We start from the raw sequence: 25,634 nt of genomic DNA, 5'->3' as shown, positions 1-25,634 counted from the left end.
AAAAAGAAAATGAGTTGAAGGGCTCAAGAAGAGCTGACTAAGCAGTACTTACTCTTTACACCCGTCAGAGCTGGAATGTGGTAGTAATAAAACGGAACTGTAGGGGCTTCGGATGCAACTTTCTGTAAGAAACCAAGGAGTTCATCTGGAAGAAAAGGATCAAGTGAAGGGAAGTTCAAATTCACAGCAGCCAGGGACTGTGGAACAACCATTCATAGCTTGTGGAACGTACATAGCCAATAACATATAAACCTGCACACATCACAAAAATAAATTGTAACTGTCCTTAATGAAAGACCTCAGGAAAGGTCATATTTATTCTAAGCCAATCTGGTTTCAGCTGACATTGTTTCTTCCTGAGAATCTTTCCATTGCATCCTTCATAATTCTGAGGCAATCTTCCCATTGGCATTAGAAGGAAGAGGAATGCCAAAAAGCTCTGTGTTGAAACCTTGCTGTCATCCTACTACAATCACTGCAAATGTCTTCTACTGTTTGTGCCTCTGTGTTTTTACCAGTTCAGTTGCTGCTGATTGTGTCCTTGGCCATTGATACCAGCCATCCTGGCAATCCACTCCTGTTTCTTTTGGTGCTTTCATACGCACAATTCCATTCATAAACCACTCAAACAAAACGTTTCTGTTCCAAACCTCCATGTGATATGTGTTTTGTTTTTGTTTTTTAATCTTACATTAGTTATGTTAAAAGCTAAAGACTCAATTTCTAAGTTTTGAGAACCAAAGGGCAGATAACCCTGCTAGGCATGCCAACTCACAAACCCCATCACCTCAGTGACAGTGGATGTGGCTGTATCTACAGCTCATTGAGTTGGTCAGCGTCCACTGAGGGTGATCATGGATCTGAATTCTTTCTAGCATAGCCCAGACCAAGTGTGACTTCAGTACTGACTATTCATAAGACAGACAAGCTGACTACTCTCTCAAAAGACATCCCTCCCACTTCTTGCTGTGAAACATTTGGGACTTCCCATTTTAAAAAAGATTGTCCTAGGTTTTGCTTTTGTATGGTGCCAGGCACATCACAGATGTGCAAACATTATAACCAGCATATTTTACAAAGAAGGAAAACAGCACGCAGGAGAGCTCTGAGAGAGGATTAATGCACAACTCAAATGCTTAGCCTTAGAGAATATCCTTTAAAATGTAGGAATTGGAAGAGACACCTTGCAAGCAGCTGAAAATACCCCTATTGCTCAGAGGAAAGCCACATTTGCTCTACAAGGAGAGGTATTATCATCACTGGTTCTCATGGACTGGAGCTGGCTTTTGCCATGAAACACTGTTAATGGTTTGAGGACAGCATAAAAGGGCCTCGGGAGGTCTGGCAGTCACATCTACTCACCTTTGTTTGTGGGTTTGAAGAAGGAGGGAGCTATTACTGCAATGCCACTAGCACCTATGGCTGCTGCATGTCTGGCCTACAAAAGAAGGACTCATAAATACCTGAAGGTACATCTGCTTTTATATTTATTACGCACGTAGTGGAAAGAAATCTTATCATATACACACCAGTTCTTGGGACTCCAGTAGACTTAAAGCTCCCACGTGAATTATCACATGATCCAGCCTGCACAACAACAAATTCAGAAGGTTTGAGGAGGTTTCAGCAGCGACAAAAAATGCCCATCTGCCAAAAGGAACCAGTTTAAACTAGGAAGTGACACAGACTAAGAACTTCAGTGTGCTAAATTAAAAGACTGCTCCTGCCAAGGGAGTTTCCAGGGCTTTTATCTGTCCACCCTTCGGTGTAGCAAAAAGGAGGACTCTCACAAGCTCTGAGCTGAGTGGAAATGGATACCAGCTACCTGGCAACTACAAAAAAGCAGGCTTCTATGACAAAAGAGCTGGGGAACAAAGCTCAACAACAAAAGTACTCAAAGAAAAAAAAAGGTTATCAGCAAATGTGGCTTTGCAATCAGGTATGCCTGTACCATAACGTGAGATCTGGAATTCCCGGCTCTCTCTCAGCCACTCACTTGTCTTTCCCTTGGCACATCCATTCTTCTGCCAACTGCTTCCTCTCCTGGATGCTAAGGGACAGGCCTTCTCCTGTGGTGCCATTCACTGTTACAACACAACATAGCTGTTGAGATCTGGCCCAATACATTGGTTATGCTGAAGAAAAGTACTGACAATTCTGATGATATTAAGCAGAATTATATTTCCCTCAATCCATTTTAAGACAACGTCAGTCTGCACGAGCATCTGCAAGGAGTTTAAAGTGTTGCCATCACTAAATGCTTGTGTCTAAAGCATGTTTCAGCATCAGCAGTTGTAAGAGGAAGGAGACAAAGCCAGCTGCTGAAACTGTCCCATGTCCTCCCCAACAGGTGCTACCTCTTTCACCCAGCAAAATGTCAAGTGCATGAAAGGATACTCAGCAAGGGAACAGTCACTCCTTCACTACAAGGAAAAAGTCTGAACTGAAATTTGGTGATTCTGTCATGAAGTGGAACCACGTATCTGAGGCTTAACACCTAATGGAAACAAGGAAATGTCAGTATGCTCAGTCACAAAATTAAAATAAAATAGATTAAACTGAGGCTGCTGAAGTCACTGCCACGCTCCAGTTTCCATTATGAACCTCTTTTGACTAAAATTTTGAACAGAAATCTCAGCATTGACTTCAGCTTACTTAACTACACAAGGCTATGAACAGAAATGGTTTATCAGATGCTCTGTCACCTATCCAGCCATCCCTCAGAGAGGGGAACAAGGGAGAGCAGCGGCTGCTGTTGCATCACACAGTGCATCACGCATCTCTTACAGAAATTCACTTGGCTTTGATGAACCCTTTGGAACTTCTGGACTCCTGAGTGAACTTTTTTTTAAGTCAGATGATTATATCCTACCCAGGAAAAGGGAAGAATCACTCAATTGAGTTTTCTCTTTCAAATACAATATTATCCATCACTGCTGGGAAGTTACTGTATGAAGGCAATACTTGTTTTACCCTGCACAGAAATGGCTGTAGGTAAAACCAGATCTTTAAGTATTGTTTACACTCTCTCCAGTGGTGAATATAAACATGAGTGATGACCTCATATCCATATTCCCTCCCATTCCAGCTCCTATGAGGCTGGGCAGCACAGGATTGCTCTCCAGGCAAAAGGAACATTATGCACTTCCTGTGGGGAATAAAAAAAACTTACCAAAGATGTTCTTCACATTCTGCTTGCTTACCAGGTAATCCACATACTGGTGAATCACTGAAAGGTTGATTTGTCTGAAATGAAAGGAACCACAGCAACTTTAGGAGTCTCAGCAACCGTGTCTGCCTACAACAATTTTAAACTTAAGATTCAGTAATCAAAAATAAAGTCATGTATTTCTCAAGTTTTGCATCTGGGCACACACAAATTACCCCAAGGTATGATACCTTCAGCATGTGTTTAACATACCACAGGCAATGAGACACACTTGAATCTTCTGGACTGTTAAGAGAAGCAAGAATGCTCTTGAGAGCCCAAAGGTATTTGTGCACGTGCTGGCCAATAGTTAAACTACACTTGTAACTACAGGACACAGGCTGTGAGACAGAGCCTGCTGCATGTGACTTTGACCTCTCTCTCATTAGAGGATGGGGAAAACAACAGACTTCCTTGACAAACAGAAGAAATTGATTTATAGGTTTGTCTTCTCTCCAGAAAAAAAAGAAAAAATGTTTATCAGTGCATAGTATTTTATTCTTGTTCCTATTTGCCAAGCATGCAGACCGACCCACAGTCTGACGTTTGATTCTGGGACCTTTACTGGGTTCATAATTTACCCCAGTTCTCACAGGATGTATCTTATGAGGGCCAAGCATCCCAGGTAGAGGGCCCAGATCACATTCCAAATACCACCTCGCAGTAAATTCAAGCAGTAATAAAAAACAACATTGAAAATAAGTTTTCTTTAAAGGAAGAAAGCAAGCTGTGACGGCAATGTACCTAAATTCCCTTACTGATCTCAGACCATGCTCTACAGTACATTTACACTGTAAAGGCTCACTTTCAGAGGACTGTATCAGTAAATAACAACCACCTTCCTCAAAAACACGTACAGATCGTGACACATCCCCCACTAGAGAAGCTCAGGGCCCTTTGCTGACTCCAAACAACTCAGTCTTGCAACATCAAACTGCAGTAAGGACGACATCTGTTTATCATTTCCATGAGGAAGGCGGAAATTCAACTTTTGATTTGACATTATTCTTGCAGTCCTTGCAATATTTTGTTCTGGTTTAGACTAATTCTGCTGACACATGTATGCACGCAAAAGCACGCACGAGTTCGTTAGGGGCAAGAGAAGAGTAAAAGGACGTCAGATTTAGATCATTATTCCTTTGCTCCTAAGACTTCTTTTTAACGAGGGGTGTGATCTGAGTTTGAAAATACTGCAATACTAACACGATTTCCTGTGATTTAGTTTGCATCTACAAAAACAGCTGAAAAAATGGATTAAGGACTGATCTAACCTCCAAGCCCTGACAGACAGCCTCTCACCCAGCAGTTCCCCGTCCCACAGAGATCTGATCCAAATCGCAGCCCAAAGCCATCCGTTCCAAATAAGAAAGGAAATCCAGAGGGGAGAGCTGACAGCGTGACACAACCGTGCAGAGGTGCCAGGCGATGCTCACCCATCAGGAGTCATCGGGGTGACTGTGGCAGCGACCAAACCCTCCAGCTTCTTTCTGGGCGTCATCGAGCTGATCGGGGAAAAATAAAGAAAAATACCGATTAGCAGTCGCCCATCTTTAAAGCTTTGTCTCCACTCACTCCAGCTTTGAACAGCGTCAAAGTTCTGAAGCAGGTTTCGACAGGGTGCCGGGGGCCGGGTGTGTCGGAGTCCATCCCCCCCCCGGCCCCACAGCCCCCTCACCTCCGCAACCAGCGCCCGAAGCGCCCCGCCGGCTCCGGAGCGGCCCTGAGGCGGCTCCGCCTCGCCCCGCCCCGCCGCGGGGGTTCGGGGCTGGAGAACGAGAGTTAGGAGGAGCGGCTGAAGGAAGCGGGGCTGCTGGGTTTGGAGAAGAGGAGGCTGAGGGAAAACCTCATCGCCCCCCGCAGCTATCTCTTTTTCTCGGGTGAGAAGCGATCGGATAGGTGGAAGCGGCCCCGAACCGTGCCGAGTGAGGTTTAGATTAGATATCGGGAAGAATTTCTTGGTGGAAAGGCTGGGGTCCCCAGCCCTGCAGGTAGAGACACGGGGACGTGGCACTGAGGGTGGTGGTTCAGTGGCCTTGGCAGCAGGGCTAGGTGACGCTTGGACTTGATAATCTTAAGGGTCTTTTCCAAACAAAGTAATTCTAGGATTCTAAGTCGTGGCACTGAAAAATGAGCAGAAGACAACGGCAGATGGGTGCTAAAACCACTGCCCACACGCAGCCCATGTGGTTTTTGTTTGCTTCCCCCACGTGCGGTTTCACCAGATGTGTGGCACATGCAGCACAGCAGCTGGGTCCCATGGAGAAAGGCAGCAGTGCACATCACCACCCCATCTGTCCTCCCAGCACAATCATCTGGGTTTCCTACAGCTGATGCCTTAGAGCTAGTTATCTGCCAGTTTTGCTCAGACTTATAGTTCTGCATAGAACTTCCAGATGTACTGCTGATCTGTGCTATGATAAGACCAGTGTACTTAAATATCTGCCATTTTGCCTAATCAAGGTGCTTGCTCAAAGCGATAGTTACTTCCATACAAATTGCTTATCATGATAATCACAGAATCATAGAACAGTGTGGGTTGGAAGGGACCTCAAGGATCATGAAGTTCCAACACTCCCTCCGCATGCAGGGCCACCAACCCCCACATTCAATACCAGCCCAGGCTGCCCAGGGCCCCATCCAACCTGGCCTTGAACACCTCCAGGGATGGACGGGGCATCCACAGCCTCTCTGGGCAGCTGTTCCAGCACCTCACCACTCTCATAGGAAACAAATTCCCCCTGACATCCAACCTAAATCTTCCCTCCTTGAGCTTAAAACCATTCCCACTTATCCTATCACTGTCTACCCTTGTAAAAAGTCAATTCCCCTCCTGTTTATAATCACATTTTAAATACTGGAAGGCTGCAACTGAGGTCTCCTATCCGCCTTTTCTTCTCCAGGCTGAACAGGCCCAGCTTGCTCAGCCTGCCAAATAAATAAACATCCTTCCTGACCACAAGACTTCTATACTAAGAGCAACATCCTTGAGACAGGGGCACGAGTCCAACACAGTAACCAATCAGCAGAATGCAGATGGAGACTAGGTGCCCTCAGAAATCCTGTGTCCAAACATCAAAGTGAGTAGGGGGACACCTCCCCAAACGACCACCAAAGACCCTGAAGAACTCTGCCCAGGCACAGAAGACTCAATGATGTTTGTGTAACCTGCAGAACAATCCCCTGTTGTTGCGTGCTCCGGGAGCACATTTTTCATGCAGTCACATAACGATCTCAGAGGTGGTTGGGTCTCTGGTATTCCTCCTCCACTCCAAAATATGCTCACTGTGGGCCGTTAGTGCTCAGCGGTCACTTTTCGTGCTGTTTGGCTTCATTAGCAGGTTGTCACAAAGCACATCTATTTTTCATTTCTTTGAGACTTTTCTCCCTTTTCCAGGTGTCCTTAGAGCAGCTCAGAATAGTCTGTAGGGCTTTGGAGGAGTTAGATACATTTAGAAGGATGTGGAGCTGATAGCATCATTGAGTTTTAAAGGCCCAAAGAGAAGTGTTATTTCTAGAAAAGAAGTTTCGGAGCTGCAGAAGAGTTCTAGAGCAGTTGCATGGGGATCGAGAGGGTTTGGAGAGCTATTTTGTCCCGTTACAGTATTGCTTAAAGCAGTGTAAGAGAATTTAAATTAGATTAGTGCAGTTTAGAGGGTTTTCAGAGGGGCAGAGTGGAGGTTTTAGATGAATATATAGCTTCTCACCATTGCTTAGAACTGATTCTGGAGCTGTTTAAAGAAGTCCAGGCTGATTCAATGACACTTTAGAGTGCTTTAGAAACAGTTAACTTCTATTATTTAATTAATAAATTAAATACATTTTAATTTAATTGATCAATTTAGGGGGTATAATTCAGCTCTTTAAGAGCCTATCTGAGGTGTTTCATAGCTGTCCAAAGGGCTTTAGAGCATCTCAAAGCATCTCCAAGCAGTTTAAAAAGTCCTTGGAGGAACTGCAGAGACCCAAATGAAATTCAGAGGTTCTCAGATCAATATAGAAGGGGTCTAGATATGATCAGATGAATCTGAAAGTGGCTTAGAGCAGGTTTAGAAGGATGTTAGGGTAGTTTAGAGGACCCTAGCACTCTTTATGGGCATATTACAGCTCCTCAGGACTGCTTAGATTGCTTTTGTGGAGCTTTGGAGGAATTTGAGTCATTTCTGAGATTTTCAGAGATGTTAACAGGAAGTTCAAGGCATCTGAATGGCAATAAATCTTTTGAGATATTTAGAACTATTTTGGGGCAGCTTAAAGCTGATTAGAAGAGTTTTAGAGTAGTTGAGAGACCGTTCAAAGCTGTGTAGATTACACATTTTGAGGCAATTGCCTTACTGTGGCTACAGTAAGCTGTCCTTACAGCTCTTCAGAGCTGATTAAAGGATTTTCGAGCAATCTGGAAGAGATATATAGTTTAGAGCTGCCTATAAGGGGGTTAGGATAGTTTTAGAGTGGTTAAAAGCACTTTTGAGGAATGTTACAGTGGTCCCAGCCCATTACCTCCGCAGCTCAGAATTGGTTGAGGGTTGGGACTGTCTTCCTGCATCTTTCTAAGCCATGCTCACTGTTTCTGACACTCCTCACTGACGATGGCTCTCTCCCCCAGTCCTTAGGTGAGGGCTTTATGTTTCAGGTCGGTCTCTGCTTATTTCAGAAAGAATGTAATTAAGAAAAGGATGGTAAAAAAAGCCTGTAGGGCCCTCAGATATTTACACTGATAAAGCTCTCTGTAATTACCAGAAGAAAGCAAAGAGAACTGCACCTCAACTAAAACTGATGTGCAAATTATTCAACAGTGGATTGAAGGATGGCGTAAGTTCACTTCCACAGTAGTATGTAATAGAGTGGATAATTACTAACTGTCCTCCAGGCATCAGCAAATTAACACCTGCATAAAAGAGAATTCTTCCTGAACAATGCAAGAGTCTCATTAGGCCAAAACTCACACGCATACTTTACTTTTGTCCATCTACTAAAATCCTGCCATCCCAATACACCAGTTGAGCAATCAGCAGTGCCAATGATGTGGATGTGAGTACAGCATCCTAAGGAAGATGTTTCCCTCGAGGGAAAGAGGAAAAGAGCTTACTGTGGCCATTTAAAATACTTCCTCTCCTTTATACTCATTTTAAGAGTGTGTTTAATGCCAAAAATACACATTTAGAAAGGCTTAAAAGGCTCTGGAAATTTATATTCAGGAAAATGCAAACAAGAGAGCTTGTATTCAGCAGAGAATCCAACATTTGCATTGTAAATTTTGGGTAAGGCAGAAGAAAGGTTTAGGCTGTGTGCAGCTGCAGCATGCTGTGCAGTGACCGGAAAAGCATCACCCCGGTAACCAGAGAAATGAGTGGCAAAGTGTCCGTGCTGCCAAAACGCACAGGATGGTAAGGACACCACTGAAAACAACAAAAATACAGTGGCTGTTTTTCAAAAACAATTACAGGAATAAAAATACAGTTTTACAGATGTATTTTTTTTTTCCACTGGGAAAATAAATGAACACCAGTGTCAAAAGCTTATCTAAATTACCCCATGTATAAGTTCAATTTCAAAGAGGGGAGTTATAAACATCTAAGAATCAGAATTTCTGTGCCAAGAGGCACAGCTAGGTTGCCATGTGCTGACATAGTGAATTGACATAGCTACTAAGAACTTGCTTCATTATTCAGATCACTGATTTGCTAAGGCAGGTCAGCCAAAGGTACTCCAATTTCCCTCCAAAGGACGTTAGATTGCTGTGCTTTCTGTTGCTGTTTGTACATTAACATCTCTAACATTTTTTACACTGGCTACAATTGAACACCTCTGTATTTTAATTTGACCTTCCCCAAACTACCTGCACCAAAGATCTGGATTTTCCCATTTCTCAAGCTATCACGTGTGCAGCTGTGTTTGGGTGTAATTAGAATATACTTTGGCTTCTATTTGTCTCTGAAGTAAATAGATGTACCCAGATACACTCTTCTTTCAATGACAATATTCTGACCCAAATCTATTTTCAGAACTAACTGCAAGTACCAAAGCCTAAATGATGGCAGAAACTCTAAAAGGTACTAGGGGTGGAAGTGATGAAATTCCCTTACATAGCCTATTGTCTACTGGCACTCAGAAGTACAATATCTGAGAAGCCGATGTGATGTTTTTCCTAAGTTTTCTGACATGGATATTCACACATATCTGCTGCACTACAGATGTTCAGCATACCAAGATGTCAAACCTCTAGATATCAAGGCATTTGAATACTTAATGGCCCCAGAGAGAGCTCACCAGAGAATATTCACATGCGAGGCTCTAGAATTATAGAGAACTGTCACTATATAATGGATCTGTTAATGAACCAAAGGGACTTTCGGCAAGCAAGAGGGTTTGAGGGAATTTGTAATTAAAGTAAACTTCACCTCTGAAAACAAACAACAGTGCCATCTGCTGCAGGAAGCAGCACTGGATCATCCCTGGAGAGAGAACGGGTTCTTCAAGAAGCCCCATCAGGAAGCCTTACTGCATAATCTAAGCAAGAAAAACACCACCGAAATACCCACACTTGTTACCAAAATCTCCACCCTTAGGAGATGGGAAAAGTTCTGATGTGATCCAAACTCATGCAAGAAGGATCAGGAACAAGCTCAGGAGACAAGCCCTCAGTCAGAGTACACTTTCCTACTGCCATACAACACTAACACTAACACCAGTGTGCCAAAACTACACTCACAACTTGATTGCAAGGACTTTGAAATTGATTCTGTGTTCTGCCTCACATTACACGGTACACAGTGGTCCTCATCTGTATTGTTGAAGACCTGAAAATAGAAAGCCCCCTAACAAGAAGCATGCTGCTTTTTCAGTTATCTCCTAAGTTTTTGTAGAATGTGGAAAAATCTGTTTTAGGAGAGCATTTTCTTTGACATTTCTCTTATTCTCTGGGCCTGTTTCCATTATCCCTGGACATGCTTTCAGGTCCCTGGGCTCTGTATGGCAATTTCTGCATGCCTAGGTCTTTTTCACATTGGGGACTGTCCCCATTATCAAAAAACTTTGAGCCAAGAGCACCCAGACCACAAGACAGGGAAGCTGTGAGGTGCTGTCACTCCATGCAGCATGCAGACGGAGACAGTTGAGAATGAGAGGGAGAGAAGGAGGGAAAAAGAAGAAGTAGAAGGCCAAAGCAGGCAAAGAAAAATGGAAGTGAGACATCGCATTAAAGACTGGGAAGATGGAGCAAAAAAGAGAAACTGTGGAAGCACTGTCTTACTGCCTTTAAAGACAGGGCAACAGGCATTTGCTTGAGGAACTGCTGGAAGATGTAGGTAATCAATCTTTCTGGGGATGATACTGAATGCCTACTTTCTTCTGGAGAGCCTGTCTATCAGACAGAGGCCTTGGGCTGCTGCTGTGGTTGTTAATAACTTCATTTTCCTCATTTCTGGGGAACATTATTTGTGGTGTGGATGGCTGGTGACTTCAAACACCACACTTTCAAACATGGTTGACTTTCCTGTTGATAAGAAACCATCAATATGTAGCTGTTCTCCTTAGAGCTGCTTTTGCTCTAAGTAATGCCCTTAGACAACTGATATCTGGCTCTTTAATCTTCAGAGTTGTGTTTGCAAAGGAGGATATACATTCTCTCTTACATTACGCTATAGCTGTTATCATGACAGTCTTATATCACTGTTAAATACAATTAAAAAAATCAAAAATACCACTAAAACATCTAAAAGATAAGGATTCCCCTTGATTCATGTTCATTTTTCTGAGTAGAATCTGTCAAAAGCAGAAAGAGGATAAACTGGTAGGGGAAACTGAATTTGCTCCATATCCTTCCAGCGCTCGAGGGGGATGCAGGTTTCCTCTGCATTATTTTGCCATACTAATGCTGGCTAAAGAAGTTTCCTGAAGGAACTGCTTGTGGTTCAGCTGGCAGCTAGATCCCTAAACAGATTCATATTAAAAATAACTCTTGTTTTGGAAAATAGCCAAGCGAATAAAGCAGTGTATTAAGCTGAGAAAGATTCCAATATCTTTGGGCTCTCTGGACAGAAGAGAAGGAGCTTTAGGGAGATTCTTCGTGGAAGCTGTGAGGATTAATTTAGGATTAATTCTTCAAACTTAGATTGATTCAGAAAAGTCGACCTTCAGCAAGAAAATCTTCTAAAACTCTAAGTCAGGAATGCTCTGCAGTGGTGCTGGATGTAGGATGCTTTTTATTTGGACAAGATCAGTGAGTTCCATGCAAACCCTGATGAAGTGAACCACTAGCAACAAGTCACTCATTTGGAAAGCTTTTAGATAGTGCTCTCACTGAACAGCTGTTGTCTCATTCACAAAGGCTATCTGGATGTAGTGAAAAAACAATACTCATCATCAACTTAGAATGAGAATTGCTTTAGCAGCTGTGTCATCTGTTCAAGGCAGAAGGGAGATGCAACATTTTCACGTATCTTTTGTAACAGGCAAAAAGCACATGGACAAAATGCAGACAGGTATATCTAGAAAGCAAAGGATTTATGGCTGAAGGCCAACCAAACAATGGCAAGTTGCTGTACTGACATAAAATGTTACAGCACAAGGTCCAAACACCACCTCATTAGAGAGATCTTCCATTTACAAGGGATAACATGGAGACTTCTTGGAACAGCACTTCAGTACATTCAACTGCTTCTTCAGAAGGTGGTAGTCTTGTGTTATTCCCATTCCCTTATTGGAAATGAGAAGAAAATAGAACTTGCTAGAAGCTTTTCTCTTTCTTTGGAGCAAGGAGATAAGAGGTTTCTTTAAGCAGATGAATTAGAAAGATAAGGTTCATCTAATCATATAGAAAGACTCAGACCATTATTTTCAGTAACTAGAAACATCAACACCTACTTTCTCTGCTTTGAAGTAGAAGCTTCTGCAGCAACTGATAGGTGTTTGCAAAAGCAAATGCATTTATACCTGAAGACTCCCAGTTCTTTTAAATCAGAATCATCAAGTGGAAGAGCAGCTGATGCTGGGAGAAGCTTAAGCAGGAAAGCAAGACTGCCTGGAGCATGTGAGCAGCGTGCATTCCTCTCAGTCCCTTACACACCCTTTTTTTCATATCAGTATACAGACTTCCCAGTTAGAAGAACACGACTCAAAGTTATCACTAACTATACTGTAACAAAACATTTTCCATGAGTTTGTCTAAGGCTGACACAATTAGGCCAGTGGAAAAGATTCATCAATTTGTGCAAGCAATGTGAAAAGAACCCCTAGGAATAAAGGTGAGCTAAAAAACACTTGCATACATTTGACAGCAGTGATTGTAATTACGACAAAGAACAAACCTAGGCATTTTTGCTTTACAGCATGTTGTTTAAGGGCTTGTCTAGGCTTGTTAATGACAAGTGTAGCTAAGTCTACACAGAGGAAAAATGGAAACCACCAGTACCACAGCTTTGTCCTTGTATTTATCCAATAGAAGTTGGTAGCCTGAAATACCAAGCGCACTACACTGTAACACACACAAGTATCTTATGAAAACAGTAAAGTTCCAGCTACAAACAGCAAGCTATAGCCTGCGAGCTTTTACTCTCATTACTGCCTCTTGAGCTTACAATACAGAAAAATATTGCTTTGTTAGCTATTGTACAGAATACCAGCCAAGTCCCACACATACATACATACACACGAGATACTGAATATTATCTGCTTAATTAATATATTTTAGAGCTCTTCTGTGAGCAACAAGTCTTTTACCTATGTTTGCATTAGAAGTATAGTGTACAAGAAGAGGTTGATGTTTATGAAAGCATACTTATGTAAGCTTCTATTATGATATGGCTTGCTTTCCCCATGTAGTAGAGATAGACAGACACACCAGCAGTACAGACGAACATCCCTGCCTGTATGTTCTGCAAACTACCAGGACCTCAAGCTGCTAAAACAGCTTTTTTATGTTATTTTTTTGTGTAGCAGACAATGGCTAAGATCAGTGTGCTCAGGTGTTACCCTGGAGATAAAACCATGTGCCAGCTGTCATCCTGCCCCTTCCCCCAGTTGTTTATGATACAGGCACATATATAGTTATGTACTGAATGCATGTCCTCATGGCTGCCCTGCTGCCCTTCACAACTGTTGGCATGTCTTCACAATGCATCCATGAGGAACAAGAGAGGGTTGAAAAACAACCTCTTGGGGGAACACTGATGATTGTTCTCAAACCTCAGGCTACTCCACTGGGAACAGTTAGCTCTTTGTTGGGGGCAGAAACATCAGCTGGGCACATACATACTGACTGGGGATTTGTTCTCTGCTTCAGAAACAAAACAAGAATTCAGTGGGCCTGTGTTTATCTACATTTTAGTCGCCCTCCATTTCAAGGCAATACTCCTCCATGCATGTGAGCAGGGCTAAGTGTTGAGATGGACCAAAGTGGTGTGGCAGGATGTAGTCCTTCCATGGCCTTCTCTGCTCTGGAGAAAGTAATTATCAGCATACACTTCACAGGAAATTTAGGGTGACAGAATAATTTAACAGCTAACCTTACAGAAGCAAGTGCAGCTCCAATGCAAACTCCAGAAAATAACAGCTTCTCAAAACACCTTGGTGATGATTTTCCTGTTTGATCCAAGCAGAAAACAGGTGGAACAGTTTACTCCACAGGAAGAGTTAAACCTGCAGAGAACCTGTTTCAGGCCCTAGCATGTTCTAACAGGCTCAACTGGTAAATTCCTCTTTACACAACCCTATTTTCATGGCATTAGATCAAGGTTTGCAAGTGCTACTTGCATATACTTTTTTTTTTTTTAATTGAACCTTTTAGAATATAAGTGTATCAGCCAGCACCCTGGTATAGATCTCTGCAGGCAGCATGTTTTCTATTAGAAGTCATTCCCAGCTATTGATTTCAAATGTCTCAGAGAGCTTGGGTGAATCGAGCTGCAAGAAATCTGCGTGAAGTGTGGGAAACATGAGAGGTGTTCTTAGAAATCAAATGGTGAAGTTTAATTTGCCCTATTGTGCTGGCATCTAAATATGTCGAGAACTGCAGCTGGTTAAATGGAGAGTCCAGCTTCACTTTGTGTACTATAAACACAATAGAATTTCACAATAGCTCTGTATAACCCCTTTGTGCACATATCCAAGAGCTAAGGGGGCTGACCAGCCCCAAATGCCATTCAAAACAGCCAGCTATCAGAGAACACTGTGCTTTTCATAACACGTCAGCAGAAATCTTGTGAGGATGGTCTTAGCTGTTTACAGCCAGATTTGTACCCACCATTTCACACCAGGGTTAAAAAGGAAAAGCTCTCATTCTCTAACATCACCTGACCTGAGTTGGAGGGGTGTGGCATTATTTTTTCGTACAGTTCTTTCTCCTGTGAGTGCGAAACCTATTGCTGAGCCAGCCCTAAGTAGGCACGGTGCCATAGAAGCGGTGGAAGTTACACAAGGGTGTGAAACTGCTCATGGAGCCAGATCACACATCGGGCCCAGTGTTGCCTGGTGGGCAGGAGGTGGAGCTTTCGGCCTTTTGTGTGGAAGATCTCCAATGAGACCCAGAGCTCCGGTTTTCCTAAGAGCATCCCCTGCAGCGGGGCTGAGGCATGGGCGGAGTCTGATCGAACTAAAATAAACACCGACTCGTAGCACCTCGTGGGTGCGCGCAGCCTCCAATAGCTAGGACAGCCTGTTCACCAAAATGTAAGTACATCCACTTTCTCCGCTCTTAAATGCAACTAACAGCTCCATGGAATGGCTTATTCTTGCTACGTTTACTCACTGCATCAGCGTAAGCTGTGGCGATGCCTGCTGTGCTTTCTGTCCTTTCAGCCTTTGTGTTAACAGCAACAGGAAACGACTTCTTGGGTTAGAGATATATTAATACAATAGAAAATCCAAAGCTAAGCTTTACTGTAGGTCTAAGAATGAATTCAACTCTATATTTGGAAGACTCGTTTTCCTCTCTCTTCCCCAAAAAGAGCTGTTTTATGTACGTAATCCAAAAGTATTTCTTGCATGCAGTCATGATGGTTTTGGTTGCAAAGTTACAAAGTGCTGTGAGCAGCAGCTCTGAAAACGTGTCAGGACTGGCAATTACAGAATCAGACTAGCTAGTGCAGCTATGGAAATGGAGGAACATTTATTTCTCTGCTAGGGTACCAGCTACATATGAATTGTTTCCTATCAAAGTGTGACAAAGAGAAATAAAGGGAAGTGCCAACCAAGTTTTTTCAGCTTTGTCTTTGAGATGGCAAAGGATAAAACATATCCACGTATTAAGTTTCAGTATAGATTGTTCACATTTGCTTCTAATAAAGCAATTGGATTCCTGCTTCCTTGTTATTTTTGATTTGTAAATACTACGGACAGAAATCGTACTAGAGTGGAACAGTGCCTTGTGGTCTAAGTGCTGACTGGGCAGTTATGCTGTATGTTAAGGCTGGGACACGGAAAGGGACAGTGCCTGCTTTTAACTGCTGCCATCAGGTCCGTGTTACATCATTCTCGTACTCACTGCTGTACTACAACTCTACAGCAGCTGCTAGATAGCGCTTTTCAGCATGCGTGTCTGTATACTTTAAGGATTGTAAATGAAAGCACTGCCAGCAGTTTGGGGTGGGTTTTTAAAGCTTCTCACCCTTATAAATCCCAAATAGAAAACTCCCTTTAGCCACCTCACAAGCAAGGTGTACAGGGGAATCAAAGCAAGGCGTACAGGGGTATCAATAGTATTCAACTCTAGTCTCTAGCAGCCTGTGGGCTGCAAGTGTAATATACACCATATTCATGGCTACCAGGCCACTGAAAGCAAACAGAAAGCAGTCTTGGTTTTACATACGTAGTTGTGGCCTGATGTTCACAAACCACTGTGTTAAAGGCAGCGTAACTCAAGACTTTTAAAATATATTTGTCATGGATTGCACATGGTGCACCACTTATGTTAGATACCGCTATCAGTCAGTAACAAAACATGGACACTGTCTTTGTTGGTAATATGAGGTGGCACGATTTTACCTTGTCACTCAGAGCAGTCAGGTGGGAGATGCTATTAATTACATTCATCCACCTTGAATGCTGTAAGCCTATGAGAAAAGAAAAGCAGTCACGGGGCAACAGCTTCTTGTGAGGGCAGCTGTAAGCAAAGAAATGCAAAATAACCTCAAAGCTTGTTCTAATGCCCAAATCACACACAATTGAGTTGTGCTTTGAGAAGATGGCCCGCTATGACCTCATTATCAGCACTCATGGTGGCTTAATGACATGCTGCTTCTGCAACATGAAATGCATGCTAGGGATACTGTAACATATAAAGGCAGACTTTGTCTGGATATGGGTTATGTAGTGTCATCTAGCGAGTAATGACAAAAATTATAAGCCAAGGCTCTTAACATTTCAAGCTAGAACTTTAAACCTCACAGTTTTTTGCTTCATAATGGGGCTGAAAGGTGTTACTTTCAGGTTAGAAACCAAAGGACAAGGAAAACCTGTTGAAATTAAGCAGAAAAGCCTTACTGTTTTCTCACATCCCATCTATGCCGCATTGACTGGAGAGGCCAAAAAACTCTGTCTCCTTTTCAGATCTGGCAAGATGATCAAATCCTTCAAGCAAACGTTTCTGTCCCTGGATCTGCAGTCCCCTAGGTGGAGCTCAATAGAGACCATGGTAAGTGCTAAAGGCCTGGGAGGAGATTCTCTACAGCCAAGGTGCTGCAGAGCTAAGGTGGATTTGGGATTCTTTGATGAGCAATGAAGAAACATTACTATGAACGCTGCTCATGCCTAACAGCAAAGTGGGAAAAGGGACACTTGTAAATTCTAAGCAACTTGTTCTAAGGCAGAACAGCGTAGTTTTGCAATGAAGAAGACAAAGTTTGATTTCGGGGTGTGCCTGCAGCTATGAGGCTGCCTGGGGTTTTCTGATCACAGTGCTTTAAGGCTGATTTGGGAAGAATAGCTACCCTTTTGTGTCATCTTCAGTATTCTGCTTGTGGTCACTGTAACTTCTGCTGCCTCTCAGGCAAAGGACTCCGAACTGCGCCAGTATGAGACAGCCAAGTGGGTCAGCACAGTCATTAAGGGAGAGACCCAGAAGGAAGCAATGCGCCAGGGCTTCTGGAAACTCTTCCACTACATCCAGGGGAAGAATGAGAAAGGTAGGACACACTGGTTTTGAACTCCTACTTTCAAATGCGAAACTTCAGCTCAAAGAACCACATCAGGATGGATTTGCATCCCAGGCAATGACCGTCAGTGCAGAATTGCTCTGCAGATAGAAGCAGAATCATGCAGGGCACCATAAAAAACAGATTTTTTCAGCTGCAACACCAAGGCCACCTTGGCACCTGATTTTAGGCTAAGCCTGCAGCAGTCTTTACACTTGCATTCACCATTTTTGCTTGCAGCTTACTACGGATCTTTCATCCTTCTTTAGAAATCAAGATTGATATGACTGTGCCAGTGACATGTCTGGTAAAGTCTGGCTGTGCAGACTTCAAGATCTCCTTCTTCGTGCCATTTGAACATCAGGACTCCCCACCACAGCCCACTGACTCCGATGTGTTTGTCGAGGAGCGGAAGGCAGCTGCCATCTTTGTCAGGTAAGCAGCACGGGTGTAGCTGACAAACTAAAAGCTGCACTATTCTTAGTTATATCAACTTTTTAGCTGTACAGTGAATATACCATGCTAACCAGGAGCCTGGAGTTTAGCTGTAGCATGTACCTGTACACTGCATGAGAATTGCTCAAATACTGATGCTCCCCATCCCAGCACTTCTGGGGAAAAAAACAAAGCAGAGAACAGTTGCATTTTGGCCTGAACTCCTAACAGAATGAAACAACCTTTCCTTTTTCCTTCCACCAGGTCCTTCAGTGGATTTGCCTCACCAGATAAGTACGCTGAAGAAGCTGAAGCCTTGGCTAAACTCTTAAGAAACAGAGGCCAACCATTCCATGAAGATTTCTTTTACACAGCAGGCTATGACAGTCCCTTCAAGCTCTTTAACAGGCACAATGAAGTGTGGTATTTTAGGAAATAATCCAGAGTCAGAGAATACTAGGAGGCTACTAATCAACTCTGAGGGGAAACAGACCCTATTAATGGCTTTTGCTTTACTGCAGAAGATATTTGTATGCAAACACAGGAACATCTCTAACTGATTTTATCTATGATGAAGTTACTCTGGCTAAAAACTCAAGTAGTTCACACCAGCTGGAGTGGGAGGGAGATGAAACTCAATCTTGTTCCTCTTAATCAATTCTGGGAAGCATCAGAAAATATTCCTGTAAGAGTTATCTACTTTTTCTTCTTGTTCAAAGTGCTGTACCAATACAATAGCTCAAGTGTTAAGAGCAGCAAGTTTCCTTTTTCATCACAAAAAGATGGGGGAAGAACATTAGTTTTTCCAGAAAATAATGGCATTAATGAGTTTTGATAACAGATATGCCTTAACAGGCTCTAGTACCATACAAACATTTCTACCCTTAAAACAGGATTGGATTATCCAAGTCTCCCACCTCTACTAGCATTTTTCTTCCTCACAGAGGATGGACAGTCATACCCCGTTCTAATGCCACTGACCAGACCAGACTTCATCCAGCAGAAAAGAGTTGATAGAATCCAAGCCCTGGGGTGGTTCTGCTGTTTTTCTTTTCAACTTCACCCAAACCTAGGTATTGCTCAGGTCAACTCCAGTCTGCCTTAACACTCATATTAGCTACACTCTACAGCAGAGAGCACTTGCAGGACTAGCATTTCTTTTAACTAGTTGGCTCCCTGCACTAAACCAAGTATTGTAGCTTTTATCAAACACCCTAGAGCTACTTCATAGCAAGCAATCAAATCACAAAGCAGTTCACAACAACAGGTAGAGTTTACAAGATTTTATTGGCTCCAATCAGTGTATGAGGCAAATGTTGACATCACAAAGTCTTGTTTTAATGCCGCTCATGTAAGTGCAACCCATTATCCCGGGATCTTCCACCTATTAAGTAAGGCATAAGAACTGTTACAAGGCACCAAACCAGTACAACAGGCTTACTGGAACAACTCAGACCTTAGGTTTTCATCTCTGTTCAGTGAGAGAGTTCAAGCTAAGGTTTTAATCATCATCATCTGTTCCAGCAACTAAGTTTTATTAATAGCTACACTCACCTGTTTGCTCATACAGTTCCAAAGTTGCATCCTCACCTAAAGCAGGAAAACACACTTAGCATGCAGTGACACACCTGCCAAGAGATCCTCTCAGCAGCTGTGTAACCTCAGAAAGAATGGAACGGAAATGGTAATATCACAGAAATTCATCTGGCAGAATCAAGTTTCATCAGTGGTTACCAATACTCCCAGAAGAGAGAATTAATGTGTGTTATCTTACGCAGTGAGGTGGCAGAGCAGTCCTTTCCTGAGGAAGAGAGAAATTGTTTCAGAGTAAGACATCACTGTATGTGTGTTTATAAAATATCAAACTAATTTTAACCTGTACAAAGGCTGGATTTCAGCTGTCAACTGGCAACTTCAATTTGTAACACCTAATGCAATATTAAAAAGCTTATAATCCTAAATGAACTGGAAATACAGAATCACTAACACCAGAGGAATCAGAAAAAGTTGGCTATACTTGCTTAATGGTACTTTAACTGAGAGTCATTTTGTTGGAATGAGCTGATACCTACAATATAAGCCCCATAAAACCACTGGAACAAAGTGCTATAGCAACCTACATCTTCAACTCAATCCTAAATTTGTGTACCTCCAACATAAGCAAGATTACTATTATTCTACTATGAAGTTTTTGCCAGCTAAAGAGTATTTTTATTCCAAGTGTGCAGCAGTGTTAGCGTCAGTTCACAGAACAGCCATACAGGTAGGCAGGTGTTGAGCCAGGAGTTGTATGCCTGCTGCTGTGCATTCTGCTGTATTAAATTGTCAACATATTGGCTTAAGTAGTCCCCACTGATTCAGCTTTTATGATTTTTACTGTGTGAAGACACCAAGCAATAAAAAATGTTTTTTGAGCCACTGTGGCCAAGCCTTTTCTTCATAGAAACAGAAGACATGAAGTTTACCAGTGACTACAGTTTAAGAATTATCAGGCTACCAGATTTGCTGGGAAAGTTCCTAACTCAAATTGAGAACTGCAGCTCACTGTTGCTCCATGCACACAATTTTATTCTCCCAACAGCAGGGATTGCAAGACTCACAACAAAATACACAAATCAACTTTCATGCACCATCACCCTTATGACAACATCCCAGAGATTAGTGGACCCTCATAACCTCCAAAATATACTCTAGTTTAAACTTACCTCAAAGTTGGTGTTATTTCTCACATGCTCCCCTTCAGCTTCACTCTGTAACAATGATTTTTTTTTATTAACACTCTGCTTGGCAGTGTTTCAAGAAAGATTGAAAACTGTGTACTGTTTCAGATCAAAGGTCCTCCTCAGTCTCTTTCAGAGAGATTCCCATTGCTTACAACTAATCATCATGAACAGTACATGCTTAGAGAAGCTTGAAGTTGTTACTGTTGTTTTCCCTTAGTGGACACTCAGTATTTCAGACTTTGCCTCATTCACATGAAGTAAAAACTCATCTTGCCACAGAGACAAGTAATTTATTACATTATTCAGTAATAATCCTTGCAAAAATCCACTGCATGAGTTACCCAACAAACAGTTGAACAGTAACTGTACTGTTTTCTATCAGCAGCAGTCACTGATGCAAGCTCTACACTGCTAGGATTAGGCATTCTTTCCACCAGAAGCACTTACATATTTCAACTGGTCGACACATCTCATTAAAATATTTCATGGCAACTGAGAAGCAAAGAGCTTACCAACCAAGTATCTGGCACAAAATCTTGGGCAGTTCTTCCGTTCTCAAATCTAAGATAAACACAAGGATGTAAGTTCTTAGTACAATGCTAGTGCTGCATTACAACCACAAGACTTCCAGAAACTTCTTTTTCCTTCTGGAAAAATTATCACCACCTGTCTTTGGTGATTCCACACATGAATTGAAGCTACTGGTGCTCACAAATGCGATCAGCAGACGAACATCTGCCATTTATCTGGCAGCACAGAAGCATTCACATTCCACCAACTCCATCCCAGAAAAAAGCAGCAGCTACCTCCAAAGCATTCTCCTCCAGGAAAGATCCTAAATTACAGTTCAAAAATAGGTAGCACTTTTCCTATACCCCCCTAGAGAGCAACTTCTGTAAAAGCCTCAAAGAAAAGTAGTTCCCCTTTATATCCATTGCTACACAGAATTCCCTCCCATTGCAAGTTATTAATGATCTATTACCAGCACACCTATGGCTACTGCCAGACACAGGGTTTTTCAGCGAAGAGAAGTCTACATTAGTAGTTTCAGGTCAGACATTTGACAACATCATTATAACCCCGTAAGACATGCCTAGCCTGTCTGTGCAATTACATTCTTTACAGAGCACTGAAATAATTGGAGCCTCAAATACGAAATTCAATTCCCAGTACCTTGGTAGGTGAAGCCTGCTGGCTGCTATAGAATTATCTACTGCAGGAGGTTAAGAATAATCCTGCAGCTACAAGATGGCAGCACAATTAGAGGCTAACATCTAGCATCTCCCCCATCACACGCACACAGTCATGACCAGTAATAGAAATTCACTGGCTACTCACTTCTGCCTGCAGCACAACCAACTGCACCACTTCACAGTTCCACAACAGTACTAGAAGAAAAAGTAGTCAGGAGAGCACAAAAACAAACACAGAAGAATGAAATCTAGTCAGATGCCTGAAGTCAGATAGAGCTAATTGCAGACCTCCATGATTGAAGTCAGGGTATTTATGTCTCATCACACAGGCAGCCTACACATCCAGTCACTGGACAGCTATCTCCTCTGGGCTATGGCTGCTTTGGGAACAGGATGGACCCAGACGTGCTGTGCTATCAACAATTTCACAAGCACACATGCAGATTAACAAAGCCAGCCCATGTAGGATGGGCCTTTATCCAGCTCTTCTTTTACACATCCCTCTGGACTGGCTGAAATGCAATTAGCAGCCAATGCTGCCCTCTTTCCCCGCCCTCAGCTGAGTATTTCATTTCACAGGCACATTCTAGGCTTGTTATGCTAACACTCAAAGTTAAAAACAAGTACTTACGTCTTGATGAGAAGCACTTTCAAAGCCTGCAAAGGAAAAGCTGCCATTAGATGTGATCCAACAAAAATCTTTAGCTCGAGAACAACCACCTCAGTCAAATACTGTATCAGTGTTTAGTCAAGTTTTATCCTCATTGGGATCAGAGACCTGATTCAACATCATTTACAGCAGACTGCAACATTCCCATCCTTCACAGGGGAGCCCAAATCTACCCCCCAGCTCTCCTCAGCATCTTTGGGATCTTACTCCTCAATTGCTAGAATTGCAAAAAGCAGAGAAAAAAAAACCTCCAGTAACCTCAACTCCATGCAAACATTCAAGTTGGCCTAAACCACAAAAAGCATTTCAGATACTAAATTAGCACTGCTGCATTTACTGCTCAAGGCATTTAGTCTCAGCAGAAACATTCTAGAATCTTCACACTTCACAAAATTTCTACTTTACTGGGAAGTATACAGGATCGTAAGACATATTTAGGGCACGTGTCTTTGCTGCAAATTTTCCAGAAGCAATATGGTTCTGCATTTTCCAAATGCAAGCCTAAATGCAGCACTGTAACTGACCTAGTCCACAAAAGCAGCACAGTCAAACACAGCCTTCTAAAATATGTTTAATTACCTTCAGTTATAACAGCAGCATGTTCATCAACATCAGCAAAGGTAAATCAGCTCTGCTGGGCACAGGCACTCTTCCATCTCCAGGCAGGGCAGACTGTAAAGCAACAACATGGTGAATACAGTGTTTCACCCAAGCTTCCCATGTGAGCTGTCTGCCAGAATTACCCCAGGCACAAGAGGCTGCATCAGATAGGAGCGAAAGACCAGTAGAGTGATCATCACAAGTCATCTGCTGAACTATGTTGTCATCACACACAGCCTTCTGACGGGTCAGGAACAGAAAGCTAGTTTGTGCAACTGCAGTTAATGCAATATTTACCTTGCACATTCATCTCGTGGCTTTTCCCAGTGCCTGCAACAAAAGAAAATCAGATTCCCTCCGCCTTCTTAGTCAAGTCTAGACTCCCTAGCAAGGAGCCACATACAACAGCAAGATACATCAGATAGGAGCGAAAGACAGAACATGGCTCATCATGAGACAATCTGCTGAACTATGTTGTCATCACTGTATCTGCTTTGGAGTAATAGTATCAAGCAGTCATCTAGCAAGGACTTTGAAAAGCTCAAATTCTCAAAATGAAACATGTGAAATCTCTGTAGAGTGCTTGAAATACTAACAAGTACCCATTTCTGTGCATCAGGGGCAATGAATCCCAAAGCACTGACATCCCATTTCATGCATCCCACCCTTTTCACTGCAGTGACTCAGCAGCTACACAGAACAAACCCAAACACAGACTGCACAAAGCTTCTTACCAGGTGATGTTTCTTCCATGAGTGCATTATTCAAATCCTGGAAGAAAAAAAGCTTATGAAAGTAAATTCAAGGCCAAAATATTTTATCAAGGTGAATTTTAAGCTGCTGTGCCTCAGATAGAAGTTATGGTGGTTTGAGCTCTCATCATTTTCTTGGTCAAGAGTAGCAAACTATACAGTCATCATTGTGGCACCAGAGGATTAACTTAGGGAATAAAGTCTGCCTACTGAGGTCATTACAATAAAAATAAGATCTAAACAGTGAGCCCTTAAATGTTTGATTTTTTTCCCCAATAAGTTTTACCTTGTGAAGTAGCATCAAGTCTTCATATTCAGCAGCAGGCCTGAAAGTCAGACAGGACATCATCAAATGCCTGCAGAACTAGGGAGCATCTCCAGCTGTCACTGCAGTGACAGTAAGCATGGAAAAAGCCTCAGCACAGAGTTTTCAGAAATCACTTCTGTCCACTACTCTAATACTGAAAACATCACAGGCTCTCCAGTTTAGTGATAAATCCTGATCATTACAGGTCCTTTTTAGAAACATGCATCGAGCATGTTTTCCCCAATCTGTTGGTGTGGATGGTGAAATATGAGTAATGAACAGACACACATCTAGTGTACTCTTGGTCTGGTTAGAAGCTGAACTAATTTTCTAGAACCAGGAGCCTGAAACTCAATTTCCAGCAAAGGAACATGTGGCTTTTCCCAGCAGTAGAATGAAAACTGCTTAAGAGACATCAGAATTGCTTTACACAGGTCCTGCAATTTCTTCCTGAGATAGAAGAGAAATCCAGGCTAGTTGCTCTAAGTGCACCTACACAGTACATATTATTTTTCAATTTAAGCTCTATATTCCAAAAAACAGCACTCACCTATTTTGAAGCCGCAGGAGAGGGAAGAGTGTAACCAGTTCATCTTACACTGAGAACAAAAGAGCATGCGTCAGCTTTTCTATTAAGTCTGAGGATATTATCATCACACATTCCCTTTAAAAAAGGAGGAAGCGCAACTCAAAGCAACACCCTGAGCCTCGCTGCAAAGCTTCCCCTTACTGAAACGACACCAACTTGGAGACAAACCCATCCACATAACTACTTGCCCGTATTGCTTACCAGGAACAGGTCAGAATCACTGAACTGTTCCAACTGACTGCAGCAAGCGGGTGGATCCAGCAGCACCAGGAGCACTGAACACGTGGTGCCTCAGCCACTCCATCTGCCTGCCTGCCTCCCTCCCCGGTTCCACGTCCAGCTCAGATATGTTGGTACTCATCAGTCTCTCAGATGTCCCTACCAACATAGTTTTCATCATGTGCGGGCACATGGAATGCCAAGGGAGCTCTGATACTCTTCCAACAGCACAGGAGGTTCGAGGCCTTCTAGAGCTCAGCCTACAACCCGAATAAAGGGGCAGGGGTACCTCCTCACTTACAATACACATTTGAAAGCCTCCCCAGAGAGGGTTCTCCCTCCCCAACATCACTAGAACCACTCGTTCACATCCGAACAGGCAACAGTGAGCCCTACCACCTCCCGGAAATCTTTAAGTAGAGCTGCAGAGCGCAAGCAGCCGGTGCTCGTGTCTGCACCGTCTATTTTCCCCGTCCGCTTCGCTCTGAGCTTTTCCGAGCTGCTCTCGCCGCACAAAGCAAAGCGGCGACAGCGAAGGGCGCTCCCACGCAGCCGCTCCCGCCCTCACAGTGAGCCGAGGCCTAACGGGCGCGCCGGGCCCCGCCGCCACGATCCATCTCCATCTTCCTCCTCCAGCTTCCATCGCGAACCAACAACGACCCGCAGAGCCTCCACACCCCCCACCGAACGCGCCGGAGCGGGGCTGAGCAGAATAACCCCACACGCGCGCCGCCGGCGACAGACAGAGCTACGTAACCATACCTACTCCCGTGCCACAAGCGGAAAGGCAGGACGCGCGCCCGCGCGGCCCT

The 25,634-nt window shown here is 43.0% G+C and overlaps 2 protein-coding genes, 1 long non-coding RNA gene and 7 other non-coding genes across 20 annotated transcripts in view; 1 reads left to right on the top strand and 9 right to left on the bottom strand.

Moving 5' to 3' along the window:
• NPL (N-acetylneuraminate pyruvate lyase) overlaps window positions 1–5,005 on the bottom strand; it is a 34,980-nt gene extending 29,975 nt beyond the window's left edge. For 6 of the 10 annotated variants that reach the window (XM_048945312.1, XM_048945316.1, XM_048945317.1 and 3 more), the window contains exons 1-7: window positions 4,884–5,005; window positions 4,642–4,710; window positions 3,173–3,246; window positions 1,997–2,084; window positions 1,530–1,587; window positions 1,363–1,438; window positions 53–145 (exon numbers count right to left, since the gene is read on the bottom strand). In XM_048945312.1, the coding sequence (XP_048801269.1) occupies window positions 53–145; window positions 1,363–1,438; window positions 1,530–1,587; window positions 1,997–2,084; window positions 3,173–3,246; window positions 4,642–4,706 (454 nt within the window). In that variant the 5' untranslated portion in view covers window positions 4,707–4,710; window positions 4,884–5,005. The other 4 variants (XM_048945323.1, XM_048945320.1, XM_048945322.1 and 1 more) reach the window with 4 other exon arrangements.
• Window positions 5,006–14,552: 9,547 nt separating this feature from the next.
• LOC125692949 (heme-binding protein 2-like) lies at window positions 14,553–20,183 on the top strand. The gene is made up of 5 exons (XM_048944182.1): window positions 14,553–14,872; window positions 16,751–16,835; window positions 17,190–17,325; window positions 17,604–17,769; window positions 18,034–20,183. The coding sequence occupies exons 2-5, from the start codon at window positions 16,761–16,763 to the stop codon at window positions 18,206–18,208; spliced, it is 552 nt and encodes a 183-aa protein (XP_048800139.1). The 5' UTR covers window positions 14,553–14,872; window positions 16,751–16,760; the 3' UTR covers window positions 18,209–20,183.
• Window positions 19,038–25,622, bottom strand: LOC125692953 (uncharacterized). Of its 2 annotated transcripts, none has more exons than XR_007376941.1 (13): window positions 25,585–25,622; window positions 24,565–24,613; window positions 23,994–24,033; window positions 23,690–23,726; window positions 23,253–23,285; window positions 22,935–23,027; window positions 22,317–22,342; window positions 21,831–21,880; window positions 21,005–21,053; window positions 20,475–20,519; window positions 19,544–19,570; window positions 19,324–19,359; window positions 19,038–19,153 (listed from the first exon to the last, which is right to left on the bottom strand). It is a non-coding gene; the product is annotated as an uncharacterized LOC125692953 (long non-coding RNA). The 2 variants fall into 2 exon arrangements; XR_007376942.1 differs by lacking the exon at window positions 25,585–25,622 and adding an exon at window positions 24,805–25,564.
• LOC125694272 (small nucleolar RNA SNORD47) lies at window positions 19,427–19,501 on the bottom strand. Its single transcript, XR_007377480.1, has one exon. It is a non-coding gene; the product is annotated as a small nucleolar RNA SNORD47 (small nucleolar RNA).
• Window positions 20,587–20,665, bottom strand: LOC125694265 (small nucleolar RNA SNORD79). The gene has a single exon (XR_007377473.1). It is a non-coding gene; the product is annotated as a small nucleolar RNA SNORD79 (small nucleolar RNA).
• Window positions 21,507–21,570, bottom strand: LOC125694282 (small nucleolar RNA SNORD78). The gene has a single exon (XR_007377490.1). It is a non-coding gene; the product is annotated as a small nucleolar RNA SNORD78 (small nucleolar RNA).
• On the bottom strand, window positions 23,111–23,194 carry LOC125694276 (small nucleolar RNA snR60/Z15/Z230/Z193/J17). Its single transcript, XR_007377484.1, has one exon. It is a non-coding gene; the product is annotated as a small nucleolar RNA snR60/Z15/Z230/Z193/J17 (small nucleolar RNA).
• On the bottom strand, window positions 23,365–23,447 carry LOC125694275 (small nucleolar RNA snR60/Z15/Z230/Z193/J17). Its single transcript, XR_007377483.1, has one exon. It is a non-coding gene; the product is annotated as a small nucleolar RNA snR60/Z15/Z230/Z193/J17 (small nucleolar RNA).
• LOC125694285 (small nucleolar RNA SNORD75) lies at window positions 24,120–24,186 on the bottom strand. The gene has a single exon (XR_007377493.1). It is a non-coding gene; the product is annotated as a small nucleolar RNA SNORD75 (small nucleolar RNA).
• Window positions 24,936–25,015, bottom strand: LOC125694274 (small nucleolar RNA SNORD74). Its single transcript, XR_007377482.1, has one exon. It is a non-coding gene; the product is annotated as a small nucleolar RNA SNORD74 (small nucleolar RNA).
• Window positions 25,623–25,634: the final 12 nt, after the last annotated feature.

The sequence above is a fragment of the Lagopus muta genome, chromosome 5 (assembly GCF_023343835.1).
Source record: "Lagopus muta isolate bLagMut1 chromosome 5, bLagMut1 primary, whole genome shotgun sequence".
Lineage (NCBI taxonomy): Eukaryota > Metazoa > Chordata > Aves > Galliformes > Phasianidae > Lagopus > Lagopus muta.
Note: the sequence above shows the minus strand (reverse complement) of the source record. Positions and strands in the feature narration are given on the sequence as shown.